This window comes from Urocampus carinirostris, chromosome 13, assembly GCF_059441175.1.
Source record: "Urocampus carinirostris isolate Australia breed hairy pipefish chromosome 13, RoL_Ucar_1.0, whole genome shotgun sequence".
NCBI lineage: Eukaryota > Metazoa > Chordata > Actinopteri > Syngnathiformes > Syngnathidae > Urocampus > Urocampus carinirostris.
The window spans coordinates 38,806,622-38,828,401 of NC_142361.1; the positions used below are offsets into that span (position 1 = coordinate 38,806,622).

The 21,780-nt window shown below is 44.2% G+C and overlaps 1 protein-coding gene across 1 annotated transcript in view; it reads right to left on the reverse strand.

Annotated features, from left to right (window-relative positions):
• The window catches only part of adgra1b (adhesion G protein-coupled receptor A1b), a 336,527-nt gene that overhangs the window by 60,070 nt on the left and 254,677 nt on the right, over positions 1–21,780 (reverse strand). Inside the window, exon 15 of the mRNA XM_088351215.1 lies at positions 7,895–8,022. Within this exon, the coding sequence (XP_088207341.1) occupies positions 7,895–8,022 (128 nt within the window). The remainder of the gene's footprint in view (positions 1–7,894; positions 8,023–21,780) is intronic.

The window sequence follows — 21,780 nt, forward strand, 5'->3', positions numbered from 1 at the left end:
CATGCATTTGTTACTTCCCGTCTCGATGACTGTAATGCCCTACTCTCCGGTCTCCCGAAGTCCAAAATCGAGAGCCTTCAGCTGGTACAAAATGCTGCAGCCAGACTTTTTACAAAGACAAGAAAGTTTCATCACTTTACCCCAATTTTAGCTAACCTGCATTGGCTCCCTGTTCGCTTAAGATGTGATTTGAAGGTTCTGTTGGTAGTATACAAAATCATGCATGGACCTGTTCCCTCATATCTTTCAGATTCAATTTGCAACTATGTTCCGGTCCGGACCCTTCGCTCCGAAAACACTGGTCTACTAGTGATCCCAAGAGCCAAGAAGAAATCCGCAGGTTCGAGAGCGTTCTCCATTGGTGCTGTGAAATGCTGTTCCCCCTGAGATTGGATCTGCAACCTCAGTGGAAATGTTTAAATCTAAGCTTAAAACACATTTCTATTCTATAGCATATGAATAACCTTTATTTTATGTTTACAATATCAGGGGATGGTGTCATAATAGTCTGTAATAATAGTTAGCAATAGTCTTTGCAGCTCTTTGAGACTCTTTGTGATTAAGGGCTATACAAATAAACATGTTGACTAAATAGAATAGAATAGAATAGAATATACCTTTATTGTCATTGTTACAACATAGGTTGAATATATTTTGACGACGAAATTGGACGTGGCACTCCAGTTCCACATTTTACAGTGAGGACAAAGAAAACAAAGAGATAAAGGTACAAAGAAGATGTTTGAACTGTTCTTGTTGCATAGGCTTTTTCCGGAGGGTGATGTATGAGGGGGTGAGGGACAGACAGAGATGGCCGGATCCAACTCGATGTTTGATCTTACTTTACACATGGTAGTGTTTTTTTTTTCCCCTAATTGCTCAGTCCACGAATTGAATGAATTTGGGGAGTACAGTCCTTAAGCAAATACACATGCATAGAGTAGTTTCATGCATGGAGTAGTTTCATCTTTTGTTTCCAGCCTAAAAACAAAGATTTCAGTATTACAGCAAAAGACCGTGACTCCATTTCAATTTGTTAACCCAAGGACCCATTAAAACCCATTTTAACTGAATTAAAACCGCTCCAAGATCCCCCTTAAGACCTTGTAAAAACAGCTTATCACAGTTGCAGTTCCAACACAACGCAAAATGATTTCCCTGCATTGTGTTCCAGAACGATGTAATGATGATTGCTTCGTCGAAGCGAAGATATTTTCAAACGCGACTGATTCATCGCATCATTTTGATATTTCACGTAGCAAAATATACAGGAATACTGTAGCTTCTTTGTTGTTGTTTTTTTTCAAACTTTGACGGTTTTTACTTTATATTACAAGATTATTTTTAAATGAATTATGTTTCTTGGCAGATGTCCTGGATGACTTGCTCGGGTTTTGTACGCCTGCTTCCACCAGGGGGCGCCAACCAGATTTGAAAATGGGCACAGTCAAGTCAAGTCAAGTCATTTTTCATTTGTATAGCCCTTAATCACAAAGAGTCTCAAAGGGCTTCACAGGTTATTACACAGACTATTTTTTCAGACTATTATTATTCCCTGATCTGGAACCAACCTGAGGGCAAGGAAAAACTCAAAAACCCCAACATGAGGAAAATGAAGAAACCTTGAGAACGGACCGCACATGTGGCATCCCTCTTTCAGGTTTGTTCAATCACCGCACACCTGTCCCTGTCCCCAAATATCCTGATCACTTATAACATATGTGTGTGTTAAACTTGTGGCCCTCGGGCCACTTCCAGCCCGGGGCGGCAGTAGCTCAGGAGGTAGAGCGCTCGTCTTGGGATCAAGGGATCCCAGTTCGAATCCCGGCTCGTCCGTGTTAGATGTCGAAGTGTCCTTGGGTAAGACACTGAACCCCTAATACCCCCAATAAGCAGGTTAGCGCCTTACATGGCTGCAAGGCCGCTATTGGGAAATGTGGAGCACATTGTAAAGCGCTTTGGGAAGTCATTGACTTGAAAACCGCTATATAAATGCAAAAATGCAGATCATATATCTGTCAGGACCAGAACGGAAACAAGACCCAATTGCGTTACGTTTCTCACAAGTTTTATCAAAGGAAAGAGGAAGGGCTGCACCCATGATCCGGTGTTCGGTAGATGAGGGAGGCAAGTCGCTCTGAACGCGGAAGTGGATCTTCCGTGGCAAGCGATGGCAGTGTCGGGAACGGAAAAAAACGGTCAGTAGCCGGGACAGGAGAGCAAAAACGTGGTCGGGGTCGTAAGAGAGTTGTAAGCCAGGAAAAGAGAGTAGACGTGGTCGGGGACAAAAAGAGGTTATAAGCATTTGCTTCTTACTACCCCTTTTCGAACATATTCTCATCTCATTAGCTGCGCCGCTTATCCTCAGTAGGGTCGCTGGGGTGCTGGAGCCCATCCCAGCAATCACCGGGCAGTGGGCAGGGGACACCCTGAACTGGTTGCCAGCCAATCGCAGGGCACACAGGGACAGACCATTCGCTCGCTCATTCACACCTAAGGACAATTTGGACCGGCCAATCCACCTGAAACGCTTGTCTTTGGAATGTGGGAGGAAACCCACACAAGCACGGGGAGAACATACAAACTCCGCACACTCCGAAGTCCGGTAGCTGGATTTGAACCCACACAGGAGATTCCCAAGACCTTAGAACTGTGCCGCACATGCGCTAACCACTGCCCCGCCGTGCTGCCCTTCGAAACATATTATGTAACGTTATTTTGTTGTTGAGTTATTGTTTTTGTTCTGTTTCTTTTATTTTGATGTTCGAATAAAGTTTTCACTCATTCAAGAGGTCGAAAGCCGGGACGGGAGAGTAGACATGGTCAGGACCAAAAACGGGTCGAAGCCGGGGGACAGACGGGAGAAAAAACAGTGGGGTCGAAAAAGGCTTGCCTAGTGTTAGCTGAGGTTTGCATTGAAAGTATTGTACAGGCATGAGTTAGTAGTGCATCACATACTTTATAAATTCATTTTCTTTTGATTTAAAGAATATTTTGTTTTTTGATCGGAGGTGAAAAGTGTATGAATGTGAACAATAGGAAATGCGATACCTTAAACCACGGATGTCAAACTCATTTTAACTCGGGGGCCACACAATAGAACAAACATTCTGTCGGGGGCCGGACGAGTAGATTCAAGAGAAAGAAAAAGAGATAAAGAAATAAGAGAAAGAGGGAGGGAAAAGGAGAGAGGGCGGGACAAAGAAAGAAAAAGAGATGGAGGGAGAGAGCGTGAGAAACAAAAGATAAAAAGTCGTGAGAGAGGGGAAAAGAAAGGGAGAGGAAGAAAGAAATCCAAAGAGAAATAGAAAGACAGAAGGAGAGAAAAGAGAAAAGAAAGCGCAAAGGTTATGAAGAGAGAAAGAGAAAAGAGAGAAAAGGAAAAAAGGAAGTTGGAGCAAAAGAGGTTAAAAGACACAGAGAGAAAAAGAGAGACAGGGAGTGAAAGAGACAGAGTGGGAGAAAAGGGGTGGAAAAGAGAGAGAGAGAGAGAGAGAGAGAGAGAGAGAGAGAAAGAGAGAGAGAGAGAGAGAGAGGGAAAGAAATAAATACAAATACAGTGTCTTTAGGGCAGCACGGCGATGCAGTGGTTAGCGCATGTGCAGCACAGTTCATGTCATGGGAACCTCTTGCGTGGGTTCAAATCCAGCTCCAGACTTCCTTCGCGGAGTTTGTATGTTCTCCCCGTGGTTGCGTGGGTTTCCTCCGGGCACTCCGGTTTCCTCCCACATTCCAAAAACATGCATTTCAGGTGAATTGGCCAGTCCCTAGGTGTGAATGTGTGCCCTGCGATTGGCTGGCAACCAGTTCAGGGTGTCCCCTGCCCACTGCCCGGAGATGGCTGGGATGGGCTCCAGCCCCCCCGCGACCCTAATGACGATAAGCGGTACAGGTGATGAGATGAGATGAGACAGTGTCTTTGTTCGAGGCACCCGGCTTTGGCAACATCAAGAGTGGACATATTTCAACCTGCAGCTCGTTTTTCTCTTGCGCTTCTCTGAGTGTTGCCTCGCGGGCCGGATTCAATCCCTTAGCGGGCCTGATCTGGCCCGCGGGCCGCCTGTTTGACACCTGTGCCTTAAACTGTCAATTTTGAGGGAACTCACACGCATTTTTTGGAATATATTTTGTTAATCCGTTGAATGATTGATTGAGAATGCTTTTAGACAAAGTCTGTCCTCATTTTCTCCCTTTTATTCCGCTTTTATCTAATGTTTTAAGCCGGTAATGTAAAAAAAGACAAAAAACACATAGACACACACATTTTGAGTCAGTGTTTGTATTGAGAGCAAGGGATTTAGAACTGAGGGATTAGCAAAGCCTTATTAAACGTCACCTAAGCCAAAATTGGAACTTGCCTCGTTGAACAAAAACTATAAGTAGAACATGAGAATAGATGATAGAGCAATTTTACGAAGATTCATTTGATACATTATGTTATTTTATGACGATTCCCTGATTTTTACATCCGGGCTATTTTCTCAAGGTTTCTTCATTTTCCTCATGTTGAGGTTTTTCAGTTTTTCCTTTCCCTCAGGTAGGTTTTACATCAGGGGATGGTGTCATAATAGTCTGTGGTTTTCAATAATCTGTGGTCTGAGCAGCCCTTTGAGAATGTCCGTTCTCAAGGTTTCTTCATTTTCCTCATGTTGTGGTTTCTGAGTTTTTCCTTGCCCTCATGTAGGTTTTAGATCAGGGGATGGTTTCAATAATGGTCAGTAGTTTGCAATCGTCTGTGGTCTGTAAACCCCTTTGAGACTGTCCGTTCTCGAGGTTTCTTCATTTTCCTCATGTTGAGGTTTTTGAGTTTTTCCTTGCTCTCATGTAGGTTTTAGATCATGGGATGGTGTCATAATAGTCCGTGGTTTTCATTAATCTGTGGTCTGAGCAGCTCTTTGAAAATGTCCATTCTCAAGGTTTCTTCATTTCCCTCATGTTGGGGTTTCTGAGTTTGTCCTTGCCCTCATGTAGGTTTTAGATCAGGGGATGGTATGATAATAGTCTGGAGTTTGCAATAATCTGTGGTCTGTGCAGCTCTTTGAGAATGTCTATTCTCAAGGTTTCTTCATTTTCCTCATGTTGTGGTTTCTGAGTTTTTCCTTGCCCTCGTGTAGGTTTTAGATCAGGGGATGGTTTCAATAATGGTCAGTAGTTTGCAATCGTCTGTGGTCTGTAAACCCCTTTGAGACTGTCCGTTCTCAAGGTTTCTTCATTTTCCTCATGTTGAGGTTTTTGAGTTTTTCCTTGCCCTCATTTAGGTTTTAGATCAGGGGATGGTATCATAATAGTCTGTGGTTTGCAATAATCTGTGGTCTGAGCAGCCCTTTGAGAATGTCCGTTCTCAAGGTTTCTTCATTTTCCTCATGTTGAGGTTTTTTCTGAGTTTGTCTTTGCCCTCATGTAGGTTTTAGATCAGGGGATGGTGTAATAGTAGTCTGTGGTTTGCAATAGTCTGTGGTCAAGTCAAGTCAAGTCAAGTCATTTTTATCTGTATAGCCCTAAATCACGAAGAGTCTCAAAGGGCATGAATTATGATTTCCGCATCCGACTGAGACAGTATTGACCAGATTTTAGCAATGTTACGAAGATGGAAGAAAGCGGTTCTAGTAATTTTAGTGCTGCTTTTGACACAGTGCACCACAATTTCCTACTAGAACGGTTGGAAAAATGGATTGGTCTCTGAGGAACCGTCCTCTCGTGGTTCAGATCCTACCTCTCAGATAGGACGCACTGTGTTAAATATGGTGAAATGACATCTGAGCCCTTTAATATTACCTGCGGTGTTCCGCAGGGTTCAGTGCTTGGCCCCCTTCTTTTCAGCATTTACATGCTTCCATTAGGTGATATTATTCGCAAGTACAATATCAGCTTCCACTGCTACGCAGAAGACACTCAACTATATCTTTCGTTGGAGGAATCTCCCACACTAAACTGTGGAAATTTGGAGGCCTGCCTCATTGAGATAAAAGAGTGGATGTCACTCAATTTCTTGCGTCTTAACTCTGAAAAGACCGAAATGTTAGTCATTGGTCCATCTAAATGCCGTGACTTATTCTCAAAAACTGCTGTGAACATTGACAAATGTCACATCACACAGAGTGACTCAGTTAAAAATTTAGGTGTCATATTTAACCCTAAACTATCCTTTGAAATGCATGTAAAGAAAATGACTAGAACAGCTCTTTGAGACTGTCCCTTCTCAAGGTTACTTCATTTTGCGGTTTTTGAGTTTGTCCTTGCCCTCATGTAGGTTTTAGATCAGGGGATGGTGTCATAATAGTCTGTGGTTTGCAATAACCTGTGGTCTGTGCAGCCCTTTGAGACTGTCAGAACTTTCTCAATGTTTGTTCATTTCCCTCATGTTGAGGTTTTTGAGTTTTTCCTTCCCCTCAGGTAGGTTTTAGATCAGGGGATGCTGTCATAAATGGTCAGTAGTTTGCAATAGTCTGTGGTCTGTGCAGCTAATTGAGACTGTCTCTTCTCAAGGATACTTCATTTTCCTCATGTTGAGGTTTTTGAGTTTTTCCTTGCCCTCATGTAGGTTTTAGATCAGGGGATGGTGTCATCATAGTCTGTGGTTTGCAATAATGTGTGGTCTGTGCAGCCCTTTGAGACTCTTTGTGATTAAGGGCGTCACAAATAAACATGACTTGACTTGTCAATGATCAGAAATCTAAATAATTCTAAGATTGGTTATTGATGCATGCGGGTGACGGTTCAGTGGCATTAATCAAAGACTTTAAAGGGGAGCATCCCAGCAAGCACCGAAAAAGCAGCAATTTAATGAACCCGCGAGCGAATGTTGGAGTGATGTGATGTGCGAAGAACGAATTCCGCAACGCATAACCTACCGACTCTAGCCTTGAGCAATCCCGCTCTCATTTTCCCATTTATCACCCTGTTAGTGCTTCACGGGCGGACTATCAGCTTGAGTGATACTACACTACAAAAGTGTTACGAAACAGAGCTTCTGTTTAGTACTCAGGGCTGACAAAGGGATGAAAACCAGAGGAAGGAAAGACGCTCAAAGGGAACCCTTGACAAAAACCCAGTCCTGGAGCATGTCGAGATTCCCAAAGCTTTTACTCTATTTGAATATTGTTTCAATACGACATGACTCCAAACGATTAGTTAAGCAATCTCAGAAAATTGATAAGGAGAAGCAGGAAGCCCATGAAATCGGAGGATGGTCGTTGGACAGAAACAAGTCGGGCAGTCGGGACGGGACATCAGAGCGTGGTCGGAGAAAGGAATCACGTCAGGTAGCCGGGACAGAAGATCGGAGTGTGGTCAGTGGATGGAAAACAAGGGTAGGGTTACTTTAACTTGATAACTTCCAATTACTGTCAAGAGACAGAGAGACAGAGACAAACAGAGACAGCGAGACAGTGATACAGCGAGACAGAGAGACAGAGAGACAGAGAGACAGAGAGAGAGAGAGAGAGAGATAGAGAGAGAGTAACAGAGACAGACAGACAGACAGACAGAGACAGACAGACAGACAGAGAGACAGAGACAAACAGAGAGACAGAGACAAACAGAGAAAGACAGAGAGAGAGAGAGAGAGAGAGAGAAAGAGAAAGAGAGACAGAGAGAAAGAGAGAGAGAGAGAGATAAAGAAACACAAGTACAGTGTTTGTGAGAGGAAGCTGTCTTTGGGAACATCAAGTGGACATATTTCAACCTGCAGCTCGTTTTTCTCTTGCGCTTCCCTCAGCGTTGCCTCGCAGGCCGGATTCAATCCCTTAGCGGGCCTGATCGGGCCCGTGGGCCGCCTGTTTGACACCCCTGAGTTAAAGTAACCCTACCCAACCCTGGTTAAGACTACGCGACAAATAGAAAATTGAATTTCCAGCTACCGACATATTTTCTTAAAAAAAAAAAACGAGCTTACCTGTGATGCACAATATACGTGATGATGGAAGCAAAGAGGCAGAGCAGCATGACCGCCGTGCAGGCATACACGACCGGGTGCAAAAACTCCGCTGGGTATGGGGGGAAAGACAGCACCTTCTTCAGATCCTGGAACAGACGGGAACAAGAAGCAGATTAGAACAATATCAGCGGATTAAGGACAAAATTTAGTTTTTATTCATAGAATATAGTGAGAAAGCATTAGGATTTTGTCATGGTGGCCAATTCGCCCCGCCCAGGGGGCACCAGCTGGAGCTTGTTGACAGATTGGCTCCCTGTCAGCATTTAAATGTTGTCCTGTCAGTCCCCTTTTGTCGGTCCGTCTACGAATCTCTGTTTTTACACGGCAAGCCCTTTGTTCGCCTGCCCTGTGTTTTTGCTCTTGTTTTTCTCCCGCTACGATCTGCTTTGATCTCGACCACGTATGCTCTCTTGTTCCGAATTACGACCTGTTTTGATCTCGACCACGTCTGTTCTCCCGTCCCAAAAACTGATCCGTTTTTGATCTCGACCACGTCTACTCTCCTCTCCCGGCTTTCGAATTGTTTCCGATCCCGACCACGTTTTTTGCTCTCCTGTACTAACTACTGACCTGTTTGTTCCGCTCCCGACACCGCCATCGCTTACCACGGAAGTACCACTTCCGCGTTCAGGGCAAGCCCTTTTTTCGCCTGTCCTGTGTTTTTGCTGTTGTTTTTCTCCCACTACCATCTGTTTTGATCTCGACCACGTCTGTTCTCCCGTCCCAAAAAACGATCCGTTTTTTATCTCGACCACGTCTACTCTCCTCTCCCGGCTTTCGACTTGTTTCCGATCCCGACCACGTTTTTTTGCTCTCCTGTACCGGCTACTGACCTGTTTGTTCCACTCCCGACACCGCCATCGCTTACCACGGAAGTACCACTTCCGCGTTCAGGGCAAGCCCTTTTTTCGCCTGTCCTGTGTTTTTGCTCTTGTTTTTCTCCCGCTACCATCTGTTTTGATCTCAACCACGTCTGCTCTCCCGTCCCGAATTATGACTTTTGATCTCGACCACGTCTGTTCTCCCGTCCCAAATAACGATTAGTTTTTTATCTCGACCACGTCTACTCTCCTCTCCCGGCTTTCGACTTGTTTCCGATCCTGACCACGTGTTTTGCTCTCCTGTACCGGCTACTGACCTGTTTGTTCCACTCCCGACCCCGCCATCGCTTACCACGAAAGTACCACTTCCGCGTTCAGGGCGAGCCCTTTTTTCGCCCGTCCTGTGTTTTTGCTCATGTTTTTCTCCCGCTACCATCTGTTTGATCTCGACCACGTCTACTCTCCTCTCTTGGTTTTCGCCTTTTTTTCGTTCCCGACACCGCCCTCGCTCGCCACGGAACTCCCACTACCGCGTCTGGGCAGCCTACTCCCCGCGACGAGTGATCTCCGGATCGTGTGTGCGCTCCTTTCCCTTCTTCCCAATAAAACTGTGAGTAACGTTACGCGAGTGGGTCCTGTCTCCGTTCTGGTCCTGACAGTTAGGTAATTCCATATATACAAAGAAGGACTCCACACAAAGTTTAGAAGAAAAACTAAAATAGTTCAACAAAGAAAAACATTTTTTTAAAATAGATCAACGGGAGAAATAATACTTTTTCTTTTTATATTAACATATTTCTGTTTTTAAGACGGACTGAAAATAATACTTTGTTGGCAAATATTTAACTTTTTAAGTATTTCCGCATATTGCTTTATATTTTTTCTTATCTTACTTTATTTTTATTCTTCTCATTTTTTTGGGCTTTTTTGCGACGTGCGGCTTAACACACTGCAAAAAGTCCAGTTAAAAATATATATGTTATTGAAATCTGTTAAAATATGAATAATAATTTTAAAAAATGTGATAAAATAAAAATATATGATTTTTCTTATATACTGTGTATTTTACATTGTTTGCCTATTTTCTATCACATTTTTATTGCTTTGTGTTTGAAGTAAATGTCAGAACCAGAATAGACGGTAGACCCAAAAGCGTAACGTTTGACACTAAGCTTTATTGCGGAAGCGGAGAAGTAAAGCGTGGGAAAACAAAAGGTAGTTATTCGGTGATCCCTGGGCAGGAGAAGCAGGAAGCCCATGAGATCGGAGCGTGGTCGTAGGGCAGAAACGAGTCGGGCAGCCTGGACATCGGAGCGTGGTTGGTAGACGGAAACAAGTCGGGCAATCGGGACGGGAGATCAGAGCGTGGTCGGAGAAAGGAATTACGTCAGGTGGCCGGGACGGAATATCGGAGTGTGGTCGGTGGACGGAAACAAGTCGGGCAGCCGGGACGGGAGATCAGAGTGTGGTCGGAGGAAGGAATCAAGTCAGGTAGACAGAACGGGAAATCGGAGCGTGGTCGGTGGACAGAAACAAGTCGGGCAGCCGGGACGGGAGAATAGAGCGTGGTCAGAGGAATGAATCAAGTCAGGTAGGAGAAACGGGATATTGTAGCGTGGTCGTTGGACAGAAACAAGTCGGCAGCTGGAACGGAAGATCGGAGCCAAGATAGGACGGGACAGACGGGAGCTAGAATCAAAAAGTGCTTGCTTTGCATGTGCGGAGGTTCGCTGATGGACTGACAGGGAGTGAATGAGAGTGTTGAGTTTAAATAGGAGGGGAAACAATCAGGAAACGAGCGGGCAAGGTGAGGGAACCACTCAAGTTAAAAAAAAGTTAAAAGCGAAAAAACAACTTTTTGTTTTTAATATATTGGGTATTTTTTCTCAATTTTTTTTGTATTTTTGCAGAATAAAGCGGCAAAAAACACTTTTAAAAACACTGGGTTAAGAAAAAAATAATTAGAAAAATTCATGCAAATACAAGTGAAAATGACAATTATTATCTGCTGCAAAAAAAAACCCATCTTTTGACTTTGAAAAATTATACATACATATATTTATAATTTTTTTTTTTCCCTGAAAACATTTTCCCTAGCGTAAGTGTATTTTTTAAGTGTGTGGTAGAGATGAAACTGTATGTATGCTATGTCACGGTATAAAAAAGGTAAAGAGGTAGCAGATAGACTTCATGGAATGTGTCACGACCAGCACACAGGGTAGACCCAATCGCGTAACGTTTTCTCACAATTTTATTGAAAGAAAGAGGAAGGGCGAGCAATGACGGTGTCAGGGACGGAAAAAGAGTTCGGTTGCCGGGACAGGGAGAGCAAAAGCGTGGTCGGGGTCGGAAACAAGTCGTAAGCCAGGACGGGAGAGTAGACGTAGTCGGGATCAAAAATCGGTCGTAAGCCAGGACAGTAGAGCAGGCGTGGTCGGGATCAAAACAGGTCGTAGCCAGAGACAAACGGGAGCAAAAACGGGACAGGCGAGAGTCGGGGTCGAAAAAGGCTTGCCTTGTATAAACAGAGGTTCGCAGACGGACTGACAACAGGGGATTGACAGGACTGGGTTTAAGTAGGGACAGGGAGCCAATCAGAGCCCGCAGCGGTTGGCGCCAATCTGAATCACATCGGTAATCATGACAGAATGCTCTTGAACTCTCAATGCTCCTCACAAGTACAAAAAATGCTGTATCAAAGAGTGCTACATAGAGTATAAAACATCAACATCAAAGTAGTATTAGCATTGATATATTCCCCTATTCTATTCTACAGATAAAAACACTGTTGATTCAACATGCCACCCAAGGTGCTTACACAAAGTTTATGGTAATTTAATGACCATTGTGAGTCACAGATGCATCTTACAAAATAAAATGAATGTTTTGATCCTTTTCAAAGGATTGTTGTTCCAGGCGACGATCATTAAATGTTATCACAACACTGTGATCTTACTCAAAACGCAGTAAACATATTATAATAAATAACATTATGAGCTACTGTAGGTCTTAGATCTCTTGCATCGGTGAAAACAGATGATGCTTTCCATTCTGATGGTCTGATTGTACCACAAATATTGGACATTGGACTACAGAATGAAAATGACCGCAATATGGGAAAAAGTATTAAAAAATTATATCTGCAAGTCTGTGCTGGGATCAGGCCAGGATGTGCATTATATTCACAGCCCTGTGAACTCAAATGGCCAGATCCTCATCTAAATATTAAATGATTTTATACATTTGACTATAAAGGATTTTATACGATTGACTACAAGTTACGGGGCAGCACGGCGGAGCAGTGGTTAGCGCGTGTGCGGCACAGTTCCAAGGTCTCGGGAACCTCCTGTGTGGGTTCAAATCCAGCTACCGGACTTCCTGTGCGGAGTTTGTATGTTCTCCCCGTGCTTGCGTGGGTTTCCTCCGGGCACTCCGGTTTCCTCCCACATTCCAAAGACATGCATTTCAGGTAGATTGGCCGGTCCAAATTTTCCCTAGGTGTGAATGAGCGAGCGAGTTGTCTGTCCTTGTGTGCCCTGCGATTGGCTGGCAACCAGTTCAGGGTGTCCCCTGCCCACTGCCCGATGATTGCTGGGATGGGCTCCAGCACCCCCGCGACCCTAGTGAGGATAAGCGGTGCAGCTAATGAGATGAGATGAGATGAGACTACAAGTTACATGTATTCAGTTTAATGTAACAAAGATATTTAGTGACTTTGCTTTAATTCAATGTACAATAAAAGGTCAGGTCAGGCTGTGTGAAACGCGTAAGTGGAAGATGTTTTGTGTAGGACATTTCTGATAACAGGATGCGTGGGTGAGCTGACGCAGAACGACCAGGCGCCGTTGTGGGAGACCAGACATCAAGGCGCGGTTGTGTGAGATTGTTGAGCCCGGGCGGCTGCCTTGGCACGCCCATGGGAGGAGCCGACACGCCATCAAGACAACCAATAAGAGAAAGCTAAAGTTGGCTGCAGATGACACATAGCCAATAGGGGATTAGTAGGATGTCTTTGCTTTGTCTGTTGAAATGTATAAATGATCCTGGGCAACTTGGATGGGGGTCGTCTCCTGTGGGGACACTAAGATCTGCTGTTGTGAATAAACCCGCCCCCGTGTGGAATTCCCGGCTGGCTTGCAATTTTCTCTCTCAAAACAAGCTTGCATAATTCTTGGATGAATGTAGGTCGTCTTTGGTTAATGGAGTCAGACAACTAATTCGAACAATTTGGTAAACGGTACATTTTCATAGTTTAAAATCCAACAATATCCGAAAGGGATATGTACAGTCTGTATTCTTATCTGTGATTGATGTAGCAGTCGTGATCCAATAGGAAAAGAGCTTCCGGGAGACATGACCTTCAAGCACATCCCTCACTGTTATAGATATAGAAGGAATCTAATATGGAGGCAAATATGTGAGAAAGATCGGTTTTCCGCCCACAATAAAAAGCTTGAAATTGGGCCGAGAATGAAATGATATCAACAGAGCATCCGATTCAGAAGAGGAGCTTAAGAAAAAGCAAGAAGCACGAGGGAGGAGAAGTGTTTGCTTTGCTGAGTGGTCATGAGCCGGTTTCAGGGAGATGACTCGGCTCGCTTCCATTAACTCAAAACTGCGTAAATTATTGCTGACTGAGCGTCTGGCCCAAGTGAAAGAGCTCATCTATCTTGTGTGACAAGTACAAGAAGAAGAAAAGATCTTTGCTTCAACACGGAGATGTTTCTTGAAGCATGAAGACACAAAGCTGAGGAAGATCCTTCTCCGAATTTACACATACTCACGGTTGAGCAGTGTTAGTCATTGAAACCAGTGACTATGTTTACATACAGTATTCCAGTATTATGTAAAGCTGTCAGATGCCTGGAAATCACTATTACATTAGGAGGTCAGGCTATGACCAAAACAAAAGGTTTGAAAAAAATCAGTACTTCACATCAGCTTTTTGTCTAAAGCGGTTCTGGTAAGTACTGATAAAACTCAAGGCTGTCTTCTCACAGCAAACTTAAACACCACTAACAACTGAATCAATGGATGTCAGAACCCAAACGCGTAACGTTTTCACACCAAGCCTTTTTACGGAAGCGGAGCAGTTTTGCGCGGGAACACAAATGCCAGCGATTCGGCGATCACCGGGCAGAGAGGTCAGGCAAGGGATCGATACCGGACAGGACGGGACAGACGGGATCTATACCGGACACTGGATAAACAAGCAGTCTACCGGACAGGAGAGGACAGATACCAGATACTGGATACACAAGCTGGCTACCAGACAGGACGGGACACACGGTATCGATACCGGACACTGGATAAACAAGCAGGCCGGAGAGGACAGGACAGATACCAGATACTGGATACACATGCTGGCTACTGGACAGGACGGAACAGATACCGGATACTGGACAGGACGGACGGCATCGATACCGGATACGACACACGGGATCGATACAGGATGCACGAGCAAGATACCAGACAGGACGGGATCAATACCAGCTACACAAGCAAGATACAGGACAGGACAGACGGGATTGATACCGGATACACGAGCAAGATACCGGACAGGATGGGACAGACAAGATCGATACTGGATACACGAGCAAGAAACCGGACAGGACAGGACATACGGGATCAATACTGGATATTGGGTACACGAGCAGGATACCGGAGCGGACGGGACAGATCGGATCGATACTGGATACAGAATACACAAGCAAGATACCGGACAGAACGGGACAGACGGGATCGATACGGGATGCAGGACACACGAGCAAGATACCGAACAGAACGGGACAGACGGGATCAATACCGGATACAAGATGCACGAGCAAGATACTGGACAGGATGGGAGAGATGCGATCAATACCAGACACTGGATACAAGAGCAAGATACCAGACAGGACGGGGCAGAGTCAAAATGCTTGCCTTGCAAGTGCAGAGGTTCATTGACGGACTGACAAGGAGCGAATGGAGTACTGAGTTTGAACAGGAGGGGAAAAAATGAAAATAAATCCAAACAGCTTGCCAACATCATTTTTGCCGTTCCTAGTATTCCGTTACTCCCCAAGCCTGCACAAAATTGAGTAATTTGATTCCTATTTAGTTTCTTTTGTCTTTTATTAGCATATTTGGTATGGGAGTCATCCAAAAGTCATTGAAAGTAATCCAGTTAAAGTAACCCTACCCAACCATGATCACTTTAATATATATTATATTAATATACTAACGGTAAAACTTGGCAATGTTAGTAAGATAGTCTGGGGATGCTTTGCTACTTCTGGACCTGGGTTACTTGCTGTGATAAGTGGAATCATAAAGTCTACCAGAAAATTCTAAGGAAGAATGTCAGGACATCAGCTATTGACCTTAAACTGAAACGTTGATATATGAATAGTGATAAATAGGAATGCCTTTCTTAGAAAATAAAAGCAGACTCATATTTCACCAGAAATAAGACATTGTTAAAGTCAAATGAAAAAAAAAAACATGCCTCTCCCCAGCAGTCACATTCTGCACTTCACTGCGGTGTGTTCAAAGACCAGATTTTTAGTCTGAACTGTCAAATGTTTGAAAAAAAAAAAAAAAAAGCTCCGGAGTCTGAATGTTTTTTTATAGTGGTATTCTTGATGTTTGATGTCTTTACATTTGTAAAAAAATGTTTTTCCAAATGAGCTTCTTTTGATAAACGTTAAATATACATTATCAGAAGCAAGGCTGAGAAAACAGATTTCCAGTGAAGGGTCCCAAGGGTCCAAGCTCAAAGACGGGAGGAGGCGCTGAATGTACTGGAATTCTTTTGCAGCAAAACAGTGTTTTAGCGAGGAATTGGCATTTGGACGGGACAGACGGGATAAATACCAGATACCGGACAGGACGGAACAAGACAGACGGGAGCGATACCGGATACACGAGCAAGATATCGGGAAGGACGGGACGGATACCGGATAGAGGAGAAAATGAAAAAAGACAGGTTTGTGGTTATCCCTTTAATCAGTATCTTACCAAAAATAATTTAATGCAGAAAATTAATTAATAATTTGAATAAGAAAATGTATTATTTTACTTAATTATATTTGCATGTATGTTTTCCTTCTACAGTGAACGTCCAAGCTACTTAATTTTTGAAGTTTTTTTTAATAATACACCTCATTCATGTCGAGCAAGACAGTTAGTATTAGGTGAAAATGGACACAAAATTGGTCATTTCTTCAGTGTCAGTAATAAGTCGAAACATAATGCAGAAAGTGATAACAACGGAACTAATTCCGGCACGAAAAAACGGCAGAGAAATTCTTCAGGAAGATCGCGGAGGCAAGGAAAACACGTGTGTTAAAGCGAACGATTCGACGAAAGATAATAAACAAAAGAATACTCCTAGCAAGAAAAGGACTTTTCTGCCAAAATGGACTCAATTATATTCCTGGTAACACTATGAGAAGGATGATAATGGATTGGACCTTGAGAATGCATTACAACTGTGGCGGAACAGCAAACCACGAAGAATATATAACTGCTTTGTATTACCAATTAACTGCGATGATTAAAACTAAATGAAAATATAGATTAATATAATTATTTCAGCAATATTTGTCACAATCACCCGGATCTGGAACACCTGTGCTCAGGATTTGGCGCCAACAGCCAGGACAGCTGATTGGCGCACCATGTCCATTTAAATCCTCAGCTTCCGGAAACAAGCGGTCTGATAGTACTATGCTACCTGTTGCCATCTGCTCAGAAAGCCCGTACCTCCGACTCTTTGCCCGCCTCCTGTTTTTCTACTTGATCTCCGCTGCCGACCCGTTTCCGAATTTGCCTACGACCTGCCCTGCCCGTCTGATTCCTGATCACATTTCCGAACACGACGACGCCCTTCTTCTCCAGCCCCGACCAACAACACGACGATTCCGCCTCTCCGCAACCATTCCCGCCAAGCCTTCGCCCGCCTGTCAAGCTTCGTCAATCCGTCAAACAACAGATCGAAGAATCACGCCTTGTCATTCCTTCCTTCCAATAAAAACAAAGAAACGAGTGCAAATGATCTCAGTTTTCCTTCCGTCCCGCTTGACAATATTATTTTGTACAGTGTACAATATTGTGAACTGAAAAATCTGAAGTGATAACTGCTTTGTATTACCAATAAAGGGTGATGATTAAAACTAAATGAAAATATAGATTAATATAATCGTTTCAGCAATATTATTTTGCATAATGTACAATATTGTTGTAAACTGAGAAATCTTGAAGTGATAACTGATTTGTATTACCAATAAACTGTGATGATTAAAACTGAATGAACATATAGACTTATATTATATACGGCGGCGCAGTGTTTAGCGCATGTGCGGCACAGTTCAAGTCATGGGAACCTCCTGCGTGGGTTCAAATCCAGCTCCAGACTTCCTGTGCGGAGTTTGTATGTTCTCCCCGTGCTTGCGTGGGTTTCCTCCGGGCACTCCGGTTTCCTCCCACATTCCAAAAACATGCATTTCAGGTGAATTGGCCGGTCCAAATTGTCCCTAGGTGGGAATGAGCGAGTGAGTTGTCTGTCCCCGTGTGCCCTGTGATTGGCTGGCAACCAGTTCAGGGTGTCCCCTGCCCACTGCCCGATGATTGCTGGGATGGGCTCCAGCACCCCCGTGACCCTACTGAGGATAAGCGGTGCAGCTAATGAGATGAGATGAGATGAGATAATTATTTCAGCAATATTATTTTGTATAATGTACAAAGCGGCGCCGCCACGAGCGGCTGCCTTTTCCAGCAGCTGCTCTGTTATCTCTCACTTGTTGTGATTTATTGTTTTATTGTCTGCTCCTATCTTCGGTGTTTTTCTTCCCGTTTTGACAACTACACTATGGATTACTTCCATCATATGGACATGGGTTTTAGCGCACAAAAATGCGTCTATTCAATGAATCAACTCCTTGCCCTGAAGAATTCTCGTGCCGGCGTGATGAAGGGGCCTATCGTGGAAGAGGAGCCGGAGCTAGCGAAGCGGCTAGCGGCGTTATAAGTCTTCGGTATCATCCGTAATCATGGTAAATGTGAACTCACGACCAAATAAGATCATCGAGTGCTGGTGGAAAACATCGAAGCGCACAGGGAGCGCAGTCGCTGTGTTTTGCGGAAACGTGGCTCACGTTTAGCATTCCGGACGCTAACGTGTAGCCACCCGGAGCTACCCGGAGCTATCCGGCTTCAACGCCGCTATACAGAGACACGAAAGCCGGGGGGAATCGGAAAGGAGGCGGACTTGCTAACACGAGGTGGTGTATCCCTGGATTTTCACAAAGAAAAGATTTCCATCTGCCGCAGGGATGTCGAACTTTTGGACTAGCGTGACGTCATCCACTCCGCTACAAGCACCCCTAGGGCATCATGTTCATCTGTTAATAAACAACGGGGTAGACTGCTGGAAGTGTGAATTTCCCTACGGGGATGAATAAAGTATCTATCTATCTATCTATCTATATTGTTGTGAACTGAGAAATCTTGAAGCTATAACTGATTTGTATTACCAATAAACTGTGATGATTAAAACTGAAGGAATATATAGATTTCTATTATATATTTGTCGCCGATTTACAATTTCAACCTGGATAAGACTCAATTTTGGGGAGCCATAGATCTCTGTTGGGACCCATAGATCTCTGAGCCTGCAAGGACCCATCACTTTTCACAGGTCAAATGAACACTGTTACCCTCATGTTTTGTGTTTTAATACCAGAACTGCTTAAAAGTCTTTGAAGATATTGTAGCAGCCCCATTGACTGTTGGCGAAATGGAGCTTTGCATCATCACCCTCGCAGCTTCCTGAAAGAGCTATGTATCAACTGTGACTGAAACCCTAGAAGCAGGGGAGGTAAACACGAACAGCAGGACACCCCATTCACACTCCGAGCGTACAGTCAGGATTTACAAGCAGCCCGGTCGGGGAGATATTAACGCTTGGAGAGCTCGTTGATCTTTCCTATTTTCGGCATCAAAGCCAGCCAGATTTGCTTCCAGAAGAGGCCTTTTATATATTTGAGATTCAAATGGAGCTGTCTATGTGGATACAGTATATGCATGGATGTCATCCCTCGTTTTAACACGGTTTATCTTTCGTGATCACACTACTAAACAGTAGCTAAAAGAGTAGATTGTCAAGAATTGGAACAGGAGGAGAACCCAAATGCGTGACGTTTCTCACACAAGCTTTACAGGAAAAACAAACACCAATGGTTCGGCGATCGTTGGGCAAAAGACGTAAGGCAGCAGTCTGGCGTGGAATGACAGGAAGCTAGAGGCCGACGAGATTGATACCAATTGCACAAGCAGATATCGGACAGATGGGGTCGATACCGGACAGGACGGGACAGAGTGGATTGATATCAAAACAGGATATTGAAATTAAACAGGACAAATTAGACAAGAACAAAACTGGAAACCGATATTAAACAGCGGGACAGACAGGATTGATATCAAGTCAAGTAATTTTTATTTGTATAGCCCTTAATCACAAAGAGTCTCAAAGGGCTGACAGACAAGTTTGATATCAAAACAGGATATCAAAATTAAACGGGACGAACTAGACGGGAACAAAACTGGAAACCGATATCAAACAGGACAAAATAAACGGGAACAATACCGGACAGGAAATACCAACAGGAAACAGGACCGAGTCAGAACCCACGTCTTGCGGGGCAGAGGTTTGTTGACGGACTCACAAAGGAAGAATGAGAGCACTGAGCTTAAATAGCTCTGTCAACGAGCCGCAGCTGGCTTCACACGGGAGGGGCCAATTGCCATTGCCATGGCAACCGTGACACAATGCCCCATTTTCGGGTCTCTTTCGTCATTCACAGTTGGGAGGTCATGAGATCGAACCTCCTGTGTGGAGTTTGCATGTTCTCCCCATGCTTGCGTGGGTTTCCTCCGGGCACTAAAAACATGCAAGTCCAAATTGTCTGTAGGTGTGAATGAGCGAGCGAAATTTTTTGTCCCTGTGTGCCCTACGACTGACTGGCAACCAGTTCAGGGTGTCCCCTGCCCACTGCCCGAAGATAGCTGGGATGGGCTCCAGCACCCCCGTGACCCTACTGAGGATAAGCGTTGCAGATAATGGATGGATCCCTCAAACTCTCTGCTCAAGACTTTTTAACCCCCAAAACCACTTCCTCAACATTCTTTCCCAAGATCTCCGTCCTCAGCAGTCCCGGTCCAGCGCTCTCTTCTCAGCTTCCCAATTTTCGACTCCTTACGTCCTGCATTTGGGTCCGTCTGACACAAACACCGAAATAGCTCCGATGATACACATTCAAATGCCTCAGATTTATTACATAATACAGACTTCCATGTTTTATGCAATCAAGTCCCGAGCCAATCGGATGCCAGCTAGGGACGAGCACAACCCGCTCCGGGGAAACCATTTCCTCGCTTATGATTTCAAACGTAATCATATTCCACGGTGGTCACTTGATTACGAGGCCCTGAGATGGCCGCCATGCGACCCGCCCTTTGACAGCACAATTCATTAGAACCATTAGCATACAATCCAGTTCGGTCTGTTTGGGATTAGCGCCGATCTGCTCCACTTGAACGTGCCCCCGCGGGCTCGGCGGCCTACGCTGCTAAACAGGTGCCGGATCCAAGCGCTCGTGTGGCTGCTACAACTTTAATCCGTTATCCGCTCTCTCCCGTCCAAAATCAGATTATAAAAGTCAATTAAAGTTGATCTCGTCCGTAATCTGGGCGCTCGAGCGGAGAGAGAGCAAGGTTATCAGTTAAAAAATAGAAGTTGTCGGTCACGTGTACTGTTGTAAATGTTAGAACAGTCAGTGTTGAAGGATTTTATACATTTGACTATAAAGGATTTTATATGATTGAATAAAAGTTACATTTATTGAGTTTAATACTGTAGTTATTTATTGACTGTGCCTTTATTCAATGAGCAGTGAAAGTTCAGGGCAGGCATGAGTGGTGGAAGATGTTGTTTACAGAACGGGACGTACTGCTGATAAGATAATCAGCACATCCAGACGGAGGACGGCAGGCGTTGTTTTGAGAACAAGGCCCTGATGACGTAGAAACGCTCAATGTATTTTTGAGTGTTCCAGACGTTCTTCTCCGAGATGGTGAAGCCTAGGGGGCTTCATTGGCACGCCCCTGGGAGGAGCCGGCACACCATCTTGCGGGGAGACGTGGGCCAATAAGAAGAGAGCTAAAGGACTTCAGAATAGGGTTTCCCAGAGACTCCAACAACACTAATTCGGCCGTTTTTGATGGAGTAATGAAATTAAATCTACCCTTATAATACAGTGCGCCTTATATATGGATCAATATTAAGTCGCAAAGTCTTGCAACAAAGGCAAGCAGCCGCCGACTCGATTTTCCCCCGAAGACGAAGTCGTCCGCGGTGTATGCTGGGATTTATATACTTGCGTTTCATTTCCTAACCACTGTGTCAATCGTCATTTGAATCGATCACTATTGGCTAAAGTTATTCGGAGGTAAAGGAGGCGGATCCTTTTTATCATTTACAGGCTGCCATAGGCTTAAACGGCAAAACAAAGCCTGCAATTGGCCAAAAAAGATGAATGTGAATAGCAAGTTTGGTTGTCTACGGCATAGATAAACATGTTTTACTATTCTGTATTTGTAAATATTTTACTCTCCTGGATTTACTACACTCACGGATATAAGAGGACCATGGTTGCACATTATTATTGAACGCAACGACTTCGGTGAGCTACTCCAGCTATATATTTCCCCAGTATCTTGTTTCAGAGTGATATCGATGTTTCTGTGATGGGTCTTTTTTAAATTAAAGTGTTTATTGTCATATGCACAGTAAAGTTGCGAGCGAAAAGGAAAATAGAAACTAAGGAATGGTTGGCATTTCTTGAATTCCAAGACTTTAACCATCCGAATGATATTTGAAATGACGCATTTAAGTGACATCGTACAGACACCGCATCCGCACGTGTCTACGACACGTATTTGCCTCTTTGCAAGCTTTGGGAATGTTAAGGGGGTAATAAGTTG